The sequence below is a fragment of the Mus caroli genome, unplaced genomic scaffold, assembly GCF_978045245.1.
Source record: "Mus caroli unplaced genomic scaffold, Mus_caroli_1 scaffold_7, whole genome shotgun sequence".
Taxonomy (NCBI): Eukaryota; Metazoa; Chordata; class Mammalia; order Rodentia; family Muridae; genus Mus; species Mus caroli.
In genome coordinates, this window is record NW_028227262.1 from 126057160 (window position 1) to 126076835 (window position 19676).

The window sequence follows — 19676 nt, forward strand, 5'->3', positions numbered from 1 at the left end:
GACGTATTATAGCTCCTTTCTTATACTGTGATTCTTAGTTTGTGCCATTCCCATTGACACTGTCTGTATCTGCTGGGTGGCGGTGACAGAGACATCCAATTTGGGAGGAAGGTTTTAAATTTCTTTGATGATGTTCAGCTTGCTAAGTGGTAGCAAAAAAACAACAACAAAAAAAACCCAGCAAGTGTCTGCTTTGGTTCTTTTTCTTTCCGTTTAATGGACTTGAGAATAATGCAGCTGCCTCTCTTTCTTCACTTCCAGGATTACTTTGTAGGTAAATGTATTAAACCTAATGTCAGAGTGAAAACATGGGGCTGTCTTCTAACTCAGTTCATCCTGGTTTGCCTAATGGCTTTGCCAAATTGGTTTGCCTCCAGGTTTTCTTCTCAGTCTTTCTCCCCAGCTTCAGAATATAAAATTGTTTAATTTGCAACCACACTGCAGATTACATATTGAATGTTTCCATCATGCACTGCCATAGATATTTGATTGGCTGAAGAAAAAAAAAAAAGCTAATACTTTTAAAAGTTTTTTTTCTCCTAAATTATATAATTGTAGTTTTAACTTTATCCTAACAAAAGTTTAGCACCTTAATTTTATGGGAAGAAAACATAGAGAAAATGATTTTAATAATATATAAATATATACTTTAAATAAATATGCAAAAGTAAAACTATAGTTCTGGGCATGGCTTTTTTAAAATCTTCATAATTATAAATAACTTAGGAGGACTTTTTCATTTTCAAAGCCAGAATTAGAATAGTGACTGAGTTCTTATTCTGTGCTTTATTTATTGCCACTCTGTTAGATTAAGCTATTGAGTTAGCAATTATTGTCTCAAGAAGCAACTGCCAGCTGAAACTTCCTTTTGTGTGGTCTGAGAAGCTTGCATATTTATAAAATTGTTTTGACAGCCTTCGTTGCCATATCAGTCCAAGGCAGGTATTTTGTTCCCATAGCTTAATACAAAATTGCTCTGTGTGCTCACAGTGTTTCACAGATGAGTGATGTGCTCAGCATCACAATGAAATCCTGTTAAGTGAGGGTGCTCTGGAACACCTGAGTGATGGCTGGCTCACCTTCTAGCTACAGGCTGCAACACCAGCCAGTCCCACTAAGCAAGGCTGGATCCTTGGATCCTGATGTTAACTATGAACACTCTTAAAAGTCAACAGTCAATGCAATGTCTACCTGTAACATTTCCATTTCAGGCTTAGAATGGTCCAGTGTGTCTTAACCAAAAAGTGAATCTAGGCTAGAGGCGGTAAAGCATAGGTTAAAAAAGTTTTGCTCAAACTGAGCATCCTTTTAAGTGCACAGCTCCTGCTCCCCTTTCTGCCCTGTTCCTGTTACTTACCAAGCTCCCTCCCAGCACAGTTTTACCACCAGGCTGTAGCTCAGTGGGTGACTTTTGCTACTTATATATTAGCTGCAGAAAGGACCCTTTCCACCTCATTTTCTGTTTACTGATGTGTGGGAAGCACCCAAGCATTGTCTGCTCTTAGCTCCGTCGGTGTATATAGAATGGGAGTCCGTGTATATCAACTGGATTAAGGACGTTTATGGTATGAAAGGCAGTTAGACTTACAGAATTACATTTGCATAAGCTCCACCCACAGGCCTTTAGAAGGAATGCACAGGCAGTGCCTAAGCTAACTCACAGAACAAGCCATGTGAAGGTTAACATCAAGCAAAACAAGAAAAAGCAAAATTGGTCAACATAAGAGTCTGTGACCGAGCCGGGCGTGGTGGCGCACGCCTTTAATCCCAGCACTCGGGAGGCAGAGGCAGGCGGATTTCTGAGTTCGAGGCCAGCCTGGTCTACAAAGTGAGTGCCAGGACAGCCAGGGCTACACAGAGAAACCCTGTCTCAAAAACCAAAAAAAAAAAAAAAAAAAAAAAAAAAAAGAGTCTGTGACCTGCATGGGGGTTCTGTGGCTTGAATCCGCTTACCTTTCACATTGAACTTTTACATTGATAGTGTAGTAGACTAGCAGATTTGTGCTTGCCTGAGGGTCTGCTGATGCAAGGCCACGTTCCACCATGCTGCCCAGCTGTGTATTTAAGTGTCATGTACACATGCTATCTCTTGCTGCTCTTCCTTTCACTTGTAGGACAGCCTTGTCTATTTCCTTCTCATTGCATTAGACACAGAGAGTCGGCAGAGAGGTGGTGGCACGTACAGCACAGCTCAGTTTTATTCTCTGTAGTTCCATGATCAGGTTCTGTTGAGAATCAGTTGAAATAGCTACAATGCAATTAGCTGGCCTGTGATTAATGGCTCTCTCACTAATGTGTGAGGCTGCTTTTGTCCCTGTCCTCGGAAAGTAGACCTAGAGGGTGTTATTGTTTACTCATATGTACCAATCATATAAAATCATTAGTTGCTCTTCCCCCACACTGCCATTCCTCTCAAAGTTATTATTTATTCTTTGAGAATTCATACATGTATATAATGCATTTTAATCATATGGATCCTTCATCTCCCTTCCTCCAACTCCTTCTAGATCCCCCTTTCATGCTTTCATGCCTGTCTCCCAACTTCCAAGTACATGTTGTCTCATATGTGTTGAGTATATGTATGTATGTATGTATATATATATATATATATATGTATATATATATGTGTGTGTGTGTATGTGTTTGTATATATGTGTTTGTGTGTGTATTTATATATGTGTGTGTTTGTGCATATGTGTTTGTGTGTGTATGTGTTTCTGTGTTGTGTATATGTGTGTGTGTGTATATGTGTGTGTGTGTGTGTGTGTGTGTATGTGTATATATACATATGTACATCTTCTACCGAGCCCAGAATTAGTGTGACCCAAATGGCCATGGGTGGGAAGCCATCCACTGGAGCACAGTTAACATGCCAGGAGTAGCAGCTCTGAAGAAAACTGGCTGTCTCTCTTCCCAGAAGCCATTTACTGCCAATAGATCCTTAGCTAGGAGCAGGAATGGGGTCTCATGAGCCCCTTACCCAACTAATCATGCTGTCATGTCCCTGTATTATTGACCACTATCAACCTCACATATTCATTTCAAATTGTTTTACCTTTAGATTGTCATCATGGAAGTGCAAGGACTGAAATCCGTGGCTCCCAATCGAATCGTTTACTGCACAATGGAGGTGGAAGGAGGAGAAAAACTCCAGACAGACCAGGCTGAAGCATCAAGGCCACAGTAAGCGAGTTGATTTTTAAAAAGGACATTTGATTTCACCCAAAGAAATATATCTTCTTACTTGCACAATTAAATGCTCTTGTTCCTAGGGACAATAACCAATTGGCTACCTTTGTCTCAAATCTACTGGGATGACCGTGTGCATTACTTTTTCTTCTATATATTTTTAATTAAAACACAATTATGTGCTCCCTCCAACCCTCCTACATCTCCTCCCTCCCACTCCTTTCATGTCCCCACCACCATCTATCTGATTGATGCAGGTATAAAGCAAATCTCTCAGCAGCAAATTGCGGGAACTTGTGGAGACTACTGCTGTTGTGCCGTAGTAGTTTCCCCTTTCCTGTGGTTCTGCTGTGAACAAGTGTAGAAAATGTTCTGCACTGAAACTTGGAATGTTCTGGGGAAGGAACAGTTAAAGAGTAATACCACACAAAAATCACAAATGACGAAGCTGCCAACCGCTTACTTACCATGCTTCACACTTTGAAAATGACTTTAATGAAACCAAGGAGAGATTCTCTTTACCCAATTTACTTTGGGAAGCTTCGCCATCTCTAATTAGAATTGCCACTCCAGCCTGAGGGAGTCGGATGTTCATTTGAACCCTGCTTTTAGAACACATCGTTTTTCTTTTCTTCCATGGTGTTGGGATACATCTTGATCATTCAGGAAACTTCTGCTGAGATTCTGGCCAGCACTGGTTAGGTTCTGAAGAGGAAATGAACAAGAATCACATTGCTTTGAAGCAAGAACTTTGGCAAGATACAGAGGGCTAAGTATTAAGAGGAGAAATTTAAAATGGAGTAGTGTGGTGTCTAGAAGCAGCCACTCAAACGCCTCACCCTCCCAAGCCCTTGCCTGCCCCCACTTAGATTTGATTTTCTCTGGGATCACACCCTACTCTGTTCCCTTGACTACTCTTGCTCCATGCCCTGCATTTCATGAGGTCCCCAAACCACATCAAGTCCCTCTGTACTCTTCCTTCTTTTCTTCTGAAAACTTTGTCCCTGGGAATCTCAGATATTACTTCTTGAGGAATTACCCTTTACTTTGCATAACCCAATCAGTGAGAGTTTTCTGGGCCATCTCTTTAGGTTTTGGATTGACATATTCCTAGTCTGTTATTTTTTTTATTGTCTGTTCTTTATTTAAAAAAGAGTAGGAGAAAATCATAACCTATTTAGTCTTATGTCTTTGTCTTCGATGAGGATTTATTTGAGTTGTTTGGAACTTGGTTATGACTTAGTTGCAGTAAATATGTGAAGGTAATAGAGTAACATCGTTGCCAAGTTGTGCAGTCCACCCCACTGTTAATTGTGGGGTACTTATTAGCTACCAACATTCAGTCATACTGACTCTGAGCAATGACTATTGGACTCTCTGTCTACATTTTGCCTTTTTGCCTGTTCTGGACATTTCATGAGTGTAAAAATATTATATGTATTCTTTAGCAAAACATCTATTATAGAGCATAGTGTTTACATCTTATAGCAGGTATCTGGTCATGCACTATTGTATGTATATATCCATATACATACCTTGCCTGTTTGTTTATTTTGGCTAATAAATGGTAGAATTATTTACAACTTTTGTGTGTTTTGAAAAAAAAAAAGGTGCACACACATATCTGTTCAAGTAGCTGTACACTTACCAGGAATGTGATAGTTCTGGATTTAGCCCTTTATAGAATAAGCACACCTTCTCACCCACTCCCTGGACCATTTCTGTTCTCACTAGCCATGTACAAGAGTTTCAGGTTCTGGCAGGATCAACATTGTAAAAATAGCTATCTTGCCAAAAGCAATCTACAGATTCAATGCAATCCCCATCAAAATTCCAACTCAATTCTTCAACGAATTAGAAAGTGCAATCTGCAAATTCATCTGGAATAACAAAAAACCTAGGATAGCAAAAACTCTTCTCAAGGATAAAAGAACCTCTGGTGGAATCACCATGCCGGACCTAAAGCTTTACTACAGAGCAATTGTGATAAAAAAACGGCGTGGTACTGGAATAGTGACAGACAAATAGACCAATGGAATAGAATTGAAGACCCAGATATGAACCCACACACCTACAGTCACTTGATCTTCGACAAGGGAGCTAAAACCATCCAGTGGAAGAAAGACAGCATTTTCAACAAATGGTGCTGGCACAACTGGTTGTTTTCGTGTAGAAGAATGCGAATCGATCCATTCCTATCTCCTTATACTAAGGTCAAGTCTAAGTGGATCAAGGAACTTCACATAAAACCAGAGACACTGAAACTTATAGAGGAGAAAGTGAGGAAAAGCCTTGAAGATATGGGCACAGGGGAAAAATTCTTGAATAGAACAGCAATGGCTTGTGCTGTAAGATCGAGAATTGACAAGTGGGACCTCATGAAACTGCAAAGCTTCTGCAAGGCAAAAGACACCATCAATAAGACAAAAAAATCACCAACAGATTGGGAAAGGATCTTTACCTATCCTAAATCAGATAGGGGACTAATATCCAATATATATAAGGAACTCAAGAAGGTGGACTCCAGAAAGTCAGATAACCCCATTAAAAAATGGGGCTCAGAACTGAACAAAGAATTCTCACCTGAGGAATACCGAATGGCAGAGAAGCACCTGAAAAAAATGTTCAACATCCTTAATCATCAGGGAAATGCAAATCAAAACAACCCTGAGATTCCACCTCACACCAGTCAGAATGGCTAAGATCAAAAATTCAGGTGACAGCAGATGCTGGCGAGGATGTGGAGAAAGAGGAACACTCCTCCATTGTTGGTGGGATTGCAAGCTTGTACAACCACTCTGGAAATCAGTCTGGCGGTTCCTCAGAAAATTGGACATAGTATTACCGGAGGATCCAGCGATACCTCTCCTGGGCATATATCCAGAAGATGTCCCAACTGGTAAAAAGGACACATGCTCCACTATGTTCATAGCAGCCCTATTTATAATAGCCAGAAGCTGGAAAGAACCCAGATGTCCCTCAACAGAGGAATGGATACAGAAATTATGGTACATTTACACAATGGAGTACTTCTCAGCTATTAAAAAGAATGAATTTATGAAATTCCTAGCCAAATGGATGGACCTGGAGGGCATCATCTTGAGTGAAGTAATACAATCACAAAAGAACTCACACAATATGTATTCACTGATAAGTGGATATTAGCCCAAAACTTAGGATACCCAAGATATAAGATACAATTTGCTAAACGCATGAAACTCAAGAAGAATGAAGACCAAAATGTGGACAATATGCCCCTTCTTAGAATTGGGAACAAAACACCCAGGGAAGGAGTTACAGAGACAAAGTTTCGAGCTGTGATGAAAGGATGGACCATCTAGAGACTGCCGTATCCAGGGATCCATCCCATAATCAGCTTCTAAACGCTGACACCATTGCACACACTACCAAGATTTTGCTGAAAGGACCCAAATATAGCTGTCTCTTGTGAGACTATGCCGGGGCCTAGCAAACACAGGAGTGGATGTTCACAGTCAGCTATTGGATGTATCACAGGGCTCCCAATGGAGAAGCTAGAGAAAGTACCCAAGGAGCTAAAGGGATCTGCAACCCTATTGTCGGAACAACATGATGAACTAACCAGTACCCTGGAGCTCTTGTCTCTAGCTGCATATGTATCGAAAGATGGCCTAGTCAGCCATCACTGGAAAGAGAGGCCCATTGGACTTGCAAACTTTATATGCCCCAATATAGGGGAATGCCAGGGCCAAAAGAATGGGAATGGGTGGGTAGGGAAGTGGGGGTCAGTATGGGGGACTTTTGGGATAGCATTGGAAATGTAATTGAGGAAAATATGTAATAAAAAATATTAAAAATTAAAAAAAAAGAGTTTCAGGTTCTACACATTTTCACTGATACTTCATTTTCACTGTGTGCACGTGCACATGTGCATCCAACCCCACTTGCCTGTGTACGCATGTACATGTGAGCATGTGCATACTTGCAATTCAGTCGTCTGTTAATTGTCTGTAGCTTTTTAAATTGAGCTTTCTTGTTTTGTAGAGGCCAAGTTTAAAATGTTTTTAAATTTTTAAATGTCAGTTAATTATTTGAGAATTTCATATATGTATACAATTTATGGTCCTAGATTCTATCATGTTCTCCTCCTCCTCCTCCTCCTCCTCCTCCTCTTCTTCTTCTTCTTCTTCTTCTTCTTCTTCTTCTTCTTCTTCTTCTTCTTCTTCTTCCCAACTATTTATTATTATTCCTGAGGGAATGGAGCCATCCACTGCTGGAATATGGACAACCTACAGAAAGTGGTTAAATGGTCATACATTGCCAGTCTGGCCATGACTGTGGTATTCACAGTTCACAGCGCCTTGATGACTCTTCTCCCACAGTAGCCTACATAGCACTTCCTGACAAAATGAAGGCTAACTCATAGGAAGAAAGCTTCTGTGTACCAACTTCATTGCTCTGGGCCAGTCGCTCTCAAGCTTCCTCATGTTGAGACCCTTTAATACAGTTCCTCATGATGCGCTGACCCACAACCATAAAATGGTTTTGGTGCTACTTCACAACCATAGTTTTACTACTGTTTTGAATCATAATGTAAATATCTGATATGCAACTCCCAAAGGGGTTACAACCCACAGGCTAAGAACTGTTACTCTATGCCCTGTAGAAAAGTTTGTGACGTCTTCAGCAATAGGGTCTTATCATAACATTCTAGGGGGAAACCAGAAGCAATGATACTTGCCTGAATTGTTTGGAAGCCTCTGGAACCCTTTTGACCAACAACTCTAAGGCATGTTTCCTAATCCCAGCAGTAGACTTTATGTTTGATGACCTATGGTGACTGGGGAAAACATTATCTCTGCCACCCTATCCTACCTCCCATGTAGGACAAGTCCAGTTAAACTTTTTTAATTCATGCTTTTAGAAAGCTTATAGAATAGTAAGTTTCCATATGGCCTTTTCCAACTGTCGTGGTGGTAGTTTTCCATTCTCCTACCCCTCATCTCTTCCTTCCTACCATAGCCCCCTTTCTGCCTACACCTCTCCCTCCTCTATATTCTGTTTAATTAACTTCTAACTTATATGATTTTCTTCCTTTTGAAAAGTTTAATTTGCTTTATTGTTTGTTTTCACAATATCTTCATGTGGAAATTTTGGCATTGGCTTATATTCGACTGTATATGAATCCCTCTGTATGATTCTGTGTTATCTGTATGTGCCTCTACAGTGGTGTTATCCATGTGTGTCTCTACAGTGGTGTTACCTCTGTGTGCCGTTATAGTGGCATTACCTGTGTGTGCCCCTTCAGTGCACCTTCATTTTCCTTCATTTTTTGGTGTCTTGGGTCTGTTCTTTGTATAGTAAACAAGCCAATGTCAGAAGCTTCTTAGCTACAGGATAAGAAGTCCCACTTTGCACCTCTCACCTCAATGGCTAATGTAGTTGAAGTCTTGTCGCCCCAGAAGAACTGAAAGCACACACATCCTCTTGAATTCTTGAGAAGTTCTTTTTTAGCACTAACCTTTGCATATTTCAACTCTGCTCCTAGTCTGTGAGGTTGTGAGACTCGTGTCAACTGTCCTAAGAGTTCCCACTGCCATGCCTTAGTCTGTCCAATCTCAGCAAGTTTTATTTGGTTATAATATATATATATATATATATATATATATATATATATATATATATATATATAAAGTACATTGCTTCACAAGGTAAATGGCAGGCACTAAAACTTTGTTACATCAATACTTTCATCATGACTGTGTCTTAAAAGACAGTTTGAAAAAATTGCAACACCTATTTGTAGTATATTTTTGCCTATACTCCAGGAAAGAACACACCAGTATCAAAGATATCTGAATTAAATCATAAAAAAATTATTCTTTATATTTGGCTCTTATTTGGTTATCATAGCTTTTATAACTGTACATTCAATTTATGCTCACATATTTCTTTAACGCTAATATTTTTCATAGGTAATAAAAGATTTATGGAATGTTGCTCACTAGATATCGAAAATATTCATAGGTAGTTATAGAAACATTCTGATAGGAAATTTATTAGTGAATATTTTGGTCAATTAATATTCTTCAGTATCAGAGAGAAAAATATTACAATAAGTACCTCATGGTCTTTAACACTACTCTTCACAAGGAAATTTGACCCAAATAGCTTTTGTGGTTTTATATGAACAGAGTAACCTTTAAAATGAATTAAGAGATTTGAGTGGATAGCTGTTTCCTAGGGGTGGATAACCTGAACTCCCACAGCCTGAGTGCTACAATGGAGCTTTCCAATGAAGTTACTTCCCCCAAACTCATCCTGCACAACAGGAAACAGGTTTGTCTCTGCCATCATCGTTCACAATTATGGCTCAGACACGTTCTCTACATTTTTCTTGCTTCAACAGTTTGTGCTTTGTTGGAGACACGTTCATCCTTTTGCCTGATACTAATTAAAGTGCCTTATTTAGCCCCTATTTCGAATAAACCTAATCAAGAGGGCTAGCCATCGCCCATTACATTCCTGTAGTTCAGAATTCTTGCTGGTAATTAGACAGAAGTAGCCAGGAAGCTTGGTGTATTACTCAGAATATAGAATTTGAGGTCCTAAGTAAATAATGGTTACAGACAAGTTTGACTTAAAGGATTGCTGAAGATCAAATCTAGTTTGGTAAAGTTTTGCCTTTAATTTTAATCTTTTAATACACAAAACAGAAAAAGGTAATGGGAAGAAATTATATTTTTGCCAAGGAAAGTTTTAATTTCTAGGGATGGGTTATGAAAATATTTTTGATTATAACTTTATAGCATTTTACCATTTGCCCTTATCTCCTTCATCTGAGGTTTAGCCCATAGCATTAATGAAAGTATCTAAAGGAAGTGGAGGGGTAGTAAGTGGGGACAGGAGGGTTTGTTATGGCCATGTAGTAGACAGAAAATTCCTAGTATATCTGTAATTTTAAGACCTATTATCTTCCAGTGGTGATCTTCCTTTGATTGCCTACATATCCTCAGGAGTATATGATCTCAAAGGCAGAGTCTAGATATGTCTTGATACTTTGGAAATAAGGACTATGAAATTATTTCAAATGAACATAAAAGAACATATGGAGTGAGACCTAACCTCATCAATTTAAATGTATGATTTAGTAAGGTAACAATGATAATCAGAACAATGAATTAAATATTGCTTACATTTACTTATGTTAAGATAAGACAAACAGAATGATAAAGGTGGTGTTACTACAAACCTGAAACTTTAGCATTTGGAAAGCTCAGGCAGGAGAATAGCAATTTTGAAACCAGGCCAAACCATATATCTCAAGGCCTTCAAAGCCCAAGCCCTACTAAGCAACAGCATACAATGCACATTGTGTCTTTTTTGCCTTATGGAGCTGTTTGATTGCACTGCTGAGTCTCTGCTTCTTATCTCCTTGAGAGGGGTCAGATAAAAAAAAAAGCAATAAGAAACAGGAAAAATTGATAAGTCACATCATTAGAGAAATGTGTTTACAGATGCTAGACAGAATGTGAGAAATATAATTGACTTCTGGTATACATTAGTAAACTTTATATTTTTTAACCTAAATTTTTATAATATCTCTGCAACAATCAAATTGTCAAAGCAATAAGAATATTGCAGCTAAAAATACAGAGCTTCTCAGAGTGACCCAAGGATTAGGGCAAATGTTTGGAAGACTAAATGTATACACCACATTCAAACTAAAAAAGGATACCTTTCTTAATCTTACATTTATTTCCAGCTTAATTTATTAATATCAGACTTTTAAAGTATAATTAATTAGCCAGATATCTTTATAAATTAGAAATAGACTATGCTACAGTTTGTATAATATATCAAATTTTTTCCCAATTTACAAATCAAAAGGAAACCATTTGAGCTACACGGAGTTTTTTTTTTTTTTTTTTCCTCTTCTCATTTCCATCTTTAAAATCATGACAGATTGTTTCCTCTTCTTAAAGTCACTAAAAATAACATTTTTGTAAGATTGATACAGAGTAAAATGGAGCCTAAAGAGACAAATATGGGCATTAAATGCATTAAGAATACACTGGTAAGTAAAGAAAAAGTTAATCCAGGGTCTTCATAGTTGAAGACATAATAAAATGTGAATTTAGAATAATAAAGTTTCAGTCTACAGATGGAGGTACATCTGTAACTTAATTGTTTTTTCAGATCGTATTTTTAATGATGGTTCTTAAACGTTTAACCTCCGTTGTAGCCCACCACCCACCAAAGATAGTGAAAAAGAAAGGATACAGGGAGTGGGGAGTGGATCTGTTTAGAAAGATTCTTTGGAGCAGTTCCCATCTGTGTTGTCTGGAAATTGGCAGTTCAGTTCACAGGTTAGCAAGTAGCTGCAGCTCGGTCCACCACTCACTAACACTTTGCGGATATACCAGCCATCCAGTTCAGTCGAGTCAGGTTAGCAACAGCAGTGAGACACAACCTAGCAGAGACAGCCAGGCAAAAACACCAGGCAAAGTTCTCATCTGTGACTCTCTGAGTGAAGATCATTGAAGACACAAGACCCACAACCATTGCATAGCTAGCTGTACCAGCAAGCTAAGCTCCATCTCTGTCACCCCATTGAGCCCTATTTTTGTCCTCCAAACATCAGTGTCCACCTCATGGCTTGCGTCAGTACATGTCTTGCCTCAGCACATACATCCAATCAGCCCACATCCATGGAGTCCTGACAAATGGAGCTCAACTGCACAATGTAAAGTGGAGCAATATATGCAGGTTGTTAGCAAAGCGTCCCTCATCATGTGTCCTTTTGCTGTTTGCTTTAGCAGAACATCCTCTCTCTCCTATGGGCTGCTTCAGAGAAACATTCTTTCACGAGTCTGCCTTAGTGCCAGTGGGCACTTACCTGAATTCTTACATGGTTGGTTGGTTGCAGGTTCTCTCCTGCTGCTCTTATGTATCATGGCGATTCTCCTTTCTCCTAGCCCATGCAACTTCAAGGTCCCACCTCAATCTACCTGTCCAGCCATTGGTTCTTTATTGACTGATCAAAAATGAATTGGAGACAAGGACCTTCAGCATTTTGGACACAGAGATTCCTGATTTGAGGGCAAGATTAATTCAGAGCATTAGAACCTATCCCTGACAGTCTATGCTTGGGGGGAGCCTCTTTTTGACAAATGTCCACATATTCTCTAGTGTGTGTCTTTGAAGAACCTTCTCTCACCTTTCACCAATGTCTAGGTATTCTGCCGATGTTGCATTCCTCAAAGAATGTTGTTGTCCTCATTGCTTTCCCTGTGGGCTCCTGGATTAATGATATAAACTATGTATTCTCTTTAATGTTTGAATTTCATTTACTTAACAGAAAGTAAAAAAGCTGGGATGCTCCTGGGACACAAAGTCTATATATTATGCCACCTGGTACCTCTGTGATACTAACATAGTAAGAGATCTCAGCGAGTGCTCCAGTAATCTACATAAAGACATTTCTAGTGCCAGAACAGAAAGCATCCTGTGAGACAGAACCTCCTAGGAGTGTCTATACCCATAGAGTGTCACCAACATGACTGCCTAAATATGAGGTGAATAAGCCACCACCAACACACATGACCAAGTGGACAGGAGAATGTGCAACTCCTAATGTGTGTTCCTGTCTAAAAGAAATACAAGGATAAAAATGGAAGAATAGCTGAAGGTAAGGCTGTCTAGTGACTGGCCCCAACTTGGAATCCAGCTCATGGGTAGGCACCAAAGCCTAACACTGTTACTAATGCTATATTGTGCTTAAAGACAACAGGAGCCTATCATGGCTCTCCTCTGAGAAGCTCTACCAGCAGCTGTCTGAGACCAATGCCGATACTTACAGCCGACCCTTTGACTCAAGTCGGATACCCCTATGGAAGAGTTAGGGGGATGAAAGGAGCTGAAAGGAATGGCAATCCTACACAACCCACACAAAGACCATCAACCTACATGAAGAACTACAGCAAAGTAAGGAATGTTGAGAGTGAGAGAAATAGTCTTCCCCCAGAAAGGAGCGTACACATTAGTTATCCTGAAATAATACATACAAGTATACCAATCGGTCTCTGGCTTCTTCTCTTTCCTACCCCCAACTCCTATATCTCCAGACATTCCATGAAAAGCATTCTCTTCAAGATAGCAAATTATTTTCTTATATTTCAGGGCTCTTGGGCTAGAATTACATAATCCCTTTTGGACACTTGCCATCCTGGCTGAGATGGTATTTTCTAAACTGAGATGTGAAGCCTCCTGGATAAACAAGACAGTTTATTTCCCAAGGAATAACTCAGCCCAAGGCCAGTGTTAGGAGAATTGACATATGACGCCTCTGGCTCCATACACACACACACACACACACCCCAGCACACTTCTGTGTAGGAGAGAGCCCATTACCTTCAAAGTCTCTTTCTCAATCTCCTTTTCACAATGATTCTTTTCCTGCTTTCCAGAAGAAAGCTATTCCTCTTCGCCATCTTCTTCCTTCCCTGTTGATTCTTCCCCAGAATGGCAAACCCTCCAGGGCAGTACTCAAAAGGGGAGAGATTACTGTTGATTTTGAGAAAGTGGTTGAATTATGATTCAATAAATTCTTTAGCAAATTAGATGTCTCTCAGTACTTTGTTTTCAACCAAGTTGATGGATTTATTCAAGTCTTTACCTGCTAAATAATTAAAAGCTAGTCTTCGCCTGTTAATCACTGTATGCCTTGGAGACATTTAAATGGAAAGTAAGCAAATTGATGGGCATTACTATAATAACACTCTCTTACACTCATTTTCTTTGTTCTTACAACAGAGAAACGAAAACCTGAAATAAAATCCTGGCTGAACTAGGCAACTCTGGGCACTGCTATTTAGGAAGCAAAACATATGCTGTTTCTTTGAGATGTGTGTTTAAGAAATGAATTGCACTTTATCATTTACACTGATCCCCTTGAGTACTAGCAATTGCAATAACTAAATTCAGGAGTTTTAGCATAAGAACATTATGGCTGGAAAACACAATTATTTTCTGATTTCTAAGTTTGATGTAGATAAATAAGGTCCTCATCAAAGAATGCTCACTTGTTACTGTGCATTATGATCAAATTCTAAGTCTCTGAAGAAACAGAAATAAAGTAGCAGTTCCAGGAAAAGGAGAAAGACTGTGTGTTTTGTTAATCATCATACTGGTCATCATACTGTGAATGAGAGGTGCTCCAGTCACACTGCTGTCAACAGTTTATATAATGGATCCTACTTAAAGGGAACATTGTAGGCATTACATATCATGGATTCTACTTAAGAACATTGTGGTTTTTATGTTAAATGCCAGGGTTTTAAATACACCAAAAATCATCCCCTTTGCAACTTTTTAGAATTTACAACAAAATTTCTAAATGTCTACCTACCAATGTGTGAAGAAGTTATGTAGCTTTCCAGAAGGTTTGAAGGCTGCACTTCTAAGATCTGCTGTATCCTCCAGTGAGAACCAAGCCCGGAGGTCAGGAGACTTGTTACCATGATTCACAGGAAAATCACAGACAGAGAAAGAGCGATGCCTTCCCTCCTGGCACAGTCACGACGCCCAGGAAAGCTGCCCGGGCCCCTCCAGTGCTGTGGTACAGATCTTTTCTAGATCAGAGCCATCTATGGGGTAGTGAAAACCCTATCTCTGGGTCACAAATAATGCTTAGAGCACAGAGAAGCCAACGGTGTTTATGTTTATGATAAGGAAGCATTAAATCACGTGAAGAAATCTCATTGAATACCATTTTGTGGTCTGCTAAATAAGTTTATAATTTGAAAAATAACCAAAGGCTAGAACTTTACAAATATAAATATATAGGGTAATAGTCAAGAAAATTAATAATCTTTTAAACAATTTAGTTGTCAGTGGTGGTAAATACTCTCAGTGTGCGACTCCACAGTGTTCTTACTGCTACACACATAGTTATGTAATGAATCTCGTGGTTGGTTTCATTTTGTCTCTTGCCACCAGTGCTTCTGCAGAAATTGTTCGTCTTATACCTGGGCATTTAGCATCTTTGAATGCCCCTCAGCCAGTCATGCCACCCCATGTCTTCCATGCCCCTACCCACCCACCCCCAGCAGCAACTGTCAACTCTTGGTTTCTTTCACAGTTTTAGTTTTCTGTATACACGAGACCAAACAACAAGAGAATTGTTTGGTGGTTTGGAGTCTCCTAATCTGAAAACAATGATTTCAGTGTTCTTACAGTAGGCATTGATCTGTGTAACATGGGCTTCTGAAGAACAGTGACGCTGGTATAAACCCTAGCCGTGGTGCTGATTAGCTGTGGTATTGTGGATAGTTAATTAAGCCTCTTTGAGTCTGTTTCCTCAACAGGTAAAATGGAGACAGCAAGGCTTATTGGAAGCCCACTTGATTCATTTCCTTGTGTTTTTCTCTACTCAAGTTTTTATGTTTTTCCTAATTTTTTCTCCTGGCATTTTGTTTTTAAGTCCAGGAATTTCAAGATGTTGGTGGTATGTGTGTGTGCCTGTGTGTGTGTGTGCGTGTGCATGAGTGTGTGTGTTTGTCCTTTGACCTCTGCCTGGGATTCTTGCCTTGGGTATTTTTATTGTGTCTGATATTTATTCGGTAAGCACCTTTTTTTTTTAAAGACTTGAGCATTAGTTTTCATCAAATGGATGTGACTTTCAACATGAGCAATGCCTCCGTGTCAGTTATGATGGGAGAACATCCTTTGGTTGTCATGCAGTCCCTAACGTCACTGGTTTTGTTTCTCAGCTGGTGTCATAGAAGATTTATATCTGTTCTGGTAAAACTCAGCCGTCAAAAGACCTCTAGCGCTCTGTCGTAAATTTTGGCAGGAACCTTGGAACCGTGTCTCTCATGTTGGCATTGTGTTAATCTATTATGTCCAGGGCACTCAACTGTTACACATTCTGGAGCTGTGGAGTGGAAACGCAGCTGGGACTCCCCACTGGGAACATGGATCAGCAGAACAAAGGCTGGTCTGTTAGCAAAGGCAACTATATATTATCAGGATCCTCCGAGACACAAGAAAATCTGAACACTTTGGTACAAACACCTTGGTATCTTACTCAGCTCCTATTATAATAGCATACCTGAGATGGGGTGATATTTAAAGAATAGAGACTTATTGAGACTTATCAGGTTGTTGTAGGCTTACCAACCAAACAGCATAATTCTAGTTCTTGTGAGCCCTCTCTCCATCCCTGCATTATGGCAGGATCCCCTGAGAGATGGAGAGGTCACACAGTGAAGCAGGGAGTCAGAGCAGGACCAGGGAATGACCAAGCTTACTTCTTTATAACTAGGATGGCTTGAGAGCTGCACCATTGCCTTACCATCTGTAGGCTTCACCACACAGGCTGCCACACCGAAGACCATGCTCTTAACACACTCACCGGGGAAAGCAGCAGGAGACGGCAACAGACCATAATCACACCATGGCAAGCTCTTCCAGGAGAAGGAGATACAGAAAAATGTTCAAATAAGTCATTGTATCCAGATAGCACTGGTTAGCTGAAGAGCAATGAGAAACAGGAGCCTAAGATGCCCCCTGTCCTTACTCCTCTGTGCTTGTACTTGAGTGCACAGCCCTTTCCCAGTCCCTCTCCAGTACCAAACTGTTCAGAGCTTGCAGATCAGTTTCAACTCAGAGTGGCTGATCTAAGAACTCACTCCTATGTTTTGAATTTTTCACTTTTTACGATTGTATGTGTGCATGTGCATTCACATGTATGTGTGTAGGGGTACACATGCTGGATTGTTTGCATGTGGAAGCCAGGTGCCATACTCCAGGAACCATCCACATTGGCTTGTGAGACAGCAACTCTCACTGGGCCAGAGTTCACCAAGTAGGTTAAGGTGTCTTATCTCTAAGTCCTGGGGATCAGCCAGTCTCTGCCTCCTCGGAGCTGAGACTGTGTGTGCCACCATGCCCAGCAACTTTTTATGTTGGTTCTGAGGAGCAAATGTGGGTCCTTGTGTTTGCAAAGCAAAGACTTTATCAGCTGAGATCTCACCCGATTCCTGTAATATTCCTTTATATTAAGACTTCTTAATACACAATTGCATATTTCCATTTTTATATTCAGTCTAGTAACATATGTGGCTTTATAGAACTTCATCTTTTAATGTCTCTATTGGGCATGCTTATAAATACATTCTATAGTATTTCTTTTTTCACTTAAGTGATTGTATGAAATATTATCTTGGTGCTTGTAATAAGATTAAGGGACTGAAGAAATGACTCTAAAATTAAGAAAGCATGGTGTTCTTGCAGAGGACCCCAGCTTCTTTTCTGTCTCTCTCTCTTTGTCTCTCTCTGTCTCTCTCTGTCTCTCTCTCTCTGTCTCTCTCTGTCTCTGTCTCTCTCTCTCTCTCCCTCTACCTCTCTCATCAGGCTGTTCACAGCCTGGGAACTCCAGCTCTAAGGTTCTGACACCACTGACCTCTGCATTTACCTGAACTCACGTGTACATGTTCTCAAATGGGCATACAGATACACGTACAATGAAAGAATCTTTGCAAATGAAGTTTAATTTTATGTGTTTACTCTATACCATTTATCTCAATCATCCACATTGGGAAAAAATGGACTTTCTTCTCTACTCTCCTTTGGTTGTGATTCTGATCTATGTATTTTCTAACTATGTGCAAAAACATTTATATCCAACCACCTTAACGACACCTTTGCCTTGTTAAAGCATCATTTGGGGGGATATATCCATTACATTAATTTTTTGATGCCAGGTCACTTAGTAAGATTAACAGCAAGTAGATTGATTTAACTCAATGTATTAAAAACAACCATAACTTAGAAGCATTCCTGTATGGAAGTTTTCAGATATATCACCTGAAGTAGATCACCTTATTGGGTAACTTTTGTAGAGTAAGATGCATGTAGATTTTCCTTTTTTATGAAATTTAAAAATAAATAAATAAGTAAATAAATAGAGGAACCCTGATGCCAAGAGTATATGACTTCATTGGTTTAAGGAAAGACTATGTTTGCGAAAGCTCAATGGGGTTGTTTTTGTACTAACACATCCTCTTCTCTCCTGTGTGTATGTTCTAGAGAGAGTACACTCAAGAGACACACTGCAAAGCTCTGGGCATAACATTATTTAACAGTTTGAAGACACATGCACTTGTTCATTTGGTTTCTGAAAGAACTTGGTTGGCTAAAAAACCACCAAAGAAACTGTATTGATATTAAGCGTGTATAGTGAAAGAAATAGAAAGGGAGAGCTAGTCGACTCTTAGAGAGTAATCAGTTTCACATTCCTGGCTCAGACTTCCTGGTTACATAAAGTGCAAGATGGATTCGGCTGGCAAGGATTTGAAATCACTTGGCTTATAAAAAAGTACGATTTTACCTGGAGCAAGTCTGTGGTTCTCACTGTGTTCTGATGTTTAATTTTCCTCTTTTGCCATAATATAGCTTGGCTGGCAGATGGCAACATTTGGATTTTATCGAATTTGGCAAATTCTCATAAGAATCCTCAACATTTTTAATATTTGTATGCAAAAATATTACAGATTTCTCTGTCAGTCTGCCAAGGTGGCAGAGATGAAGTCTTCTACATTTTCTAATCTCGTTCCTATTTCAGATGAGATTATGTCTAGGAGAAGAAGATTAAACAATATTTACAAACTATGTGTGTAAGGTTAAGGTCATAGAAGCTCAACCTGTCATTTAACATTCCAGAAGTACATTCCAAAAGGAAGTGCCCAGTGTGTCTGTGCTCAGTAGCTAAGGGTAAGTCTCACTAGCAATATTAAACAGCTATACCTGAAGTTCCCTCTGAGAACTCAAAATGATGTATCTAATTGGGGAATGTTTTGGGACATGTGACTCTTAAGTTCTTTGTGTGCAAAAGCTGTACTGGTTTTGAGAAAGCCTACTTCTGAACCAGCTTCTACAGTGAGAACTTTACTAAATAGGACCAAAACAGGCAGATCAGACATTTTTCCAAATTCAGCTTTCAACAAGATGGTACCATGTGGTTCTTCTATTGCACTTAATTATTAATGAGTGTCATGCTAAGCATGTACCCTACTAACCAAGAGGCTGGAATTAATTCATAATCAGGTTTAGAGTTGGGGGTCCTGATTTCTGCTGTTGCAAACTCATTAAAATTGCAGAAGCAACATTATTTTTAGAAAGCCTGGAGCAAGTTTGTGGTCCTCAGGTGATTAGTCACTTTTGTGATGAGACTTGGTAACAGATGGACTTGTTTCCCTCATCATCAGGCAAATTGGAGATTACATTAAAATTTCATCATTAGTGTTTTCTTGGGCATATCTGTGAATGCTTCATGGCTCCCTTTTTCAGAAGGTCTCCAACCTAGCTGGTGACCTTTGCTGTGTTCCTGCAGGAGGTGGGATCTTTAGAAAGAAAAAGCTTGTTTACACCAAGCTGAGTTTGGCTCTGCTGCTCTGACTCCATGGGGCTGCTCTTTCTGTTCACAAAGAGGCTAATTCCTTTAC

At 39.6% G+C, this 19676-nt stretch overlaps 1 protein-coding gene across 10 annotated transcripts in view; it reads left to right on the forward strand.

The window, feature by feature from the left end:
- The window catches only part of Cadps2 (calcium dependent secretion activator 2), a 558168-nt gene that overhangs the window by 238833 nt on the left and 299659 nt on the right, over positions 1 to 19676 (forward strand). For all 10 annotated transcript variants that reach the window (XM_085840793.1, XM_085840791.1, XM_029478700.2 and 7 more), the window contains exon 6: positions 3062 to 3183. In XM_085840793.1, the coding sequence (XP_085696919.1) occupies positions 3062 to 3183 (122 nt within the window). The remainder of the gene's footprint in view (positions 1 to 3061; positions 3184 to 19676) is intronic.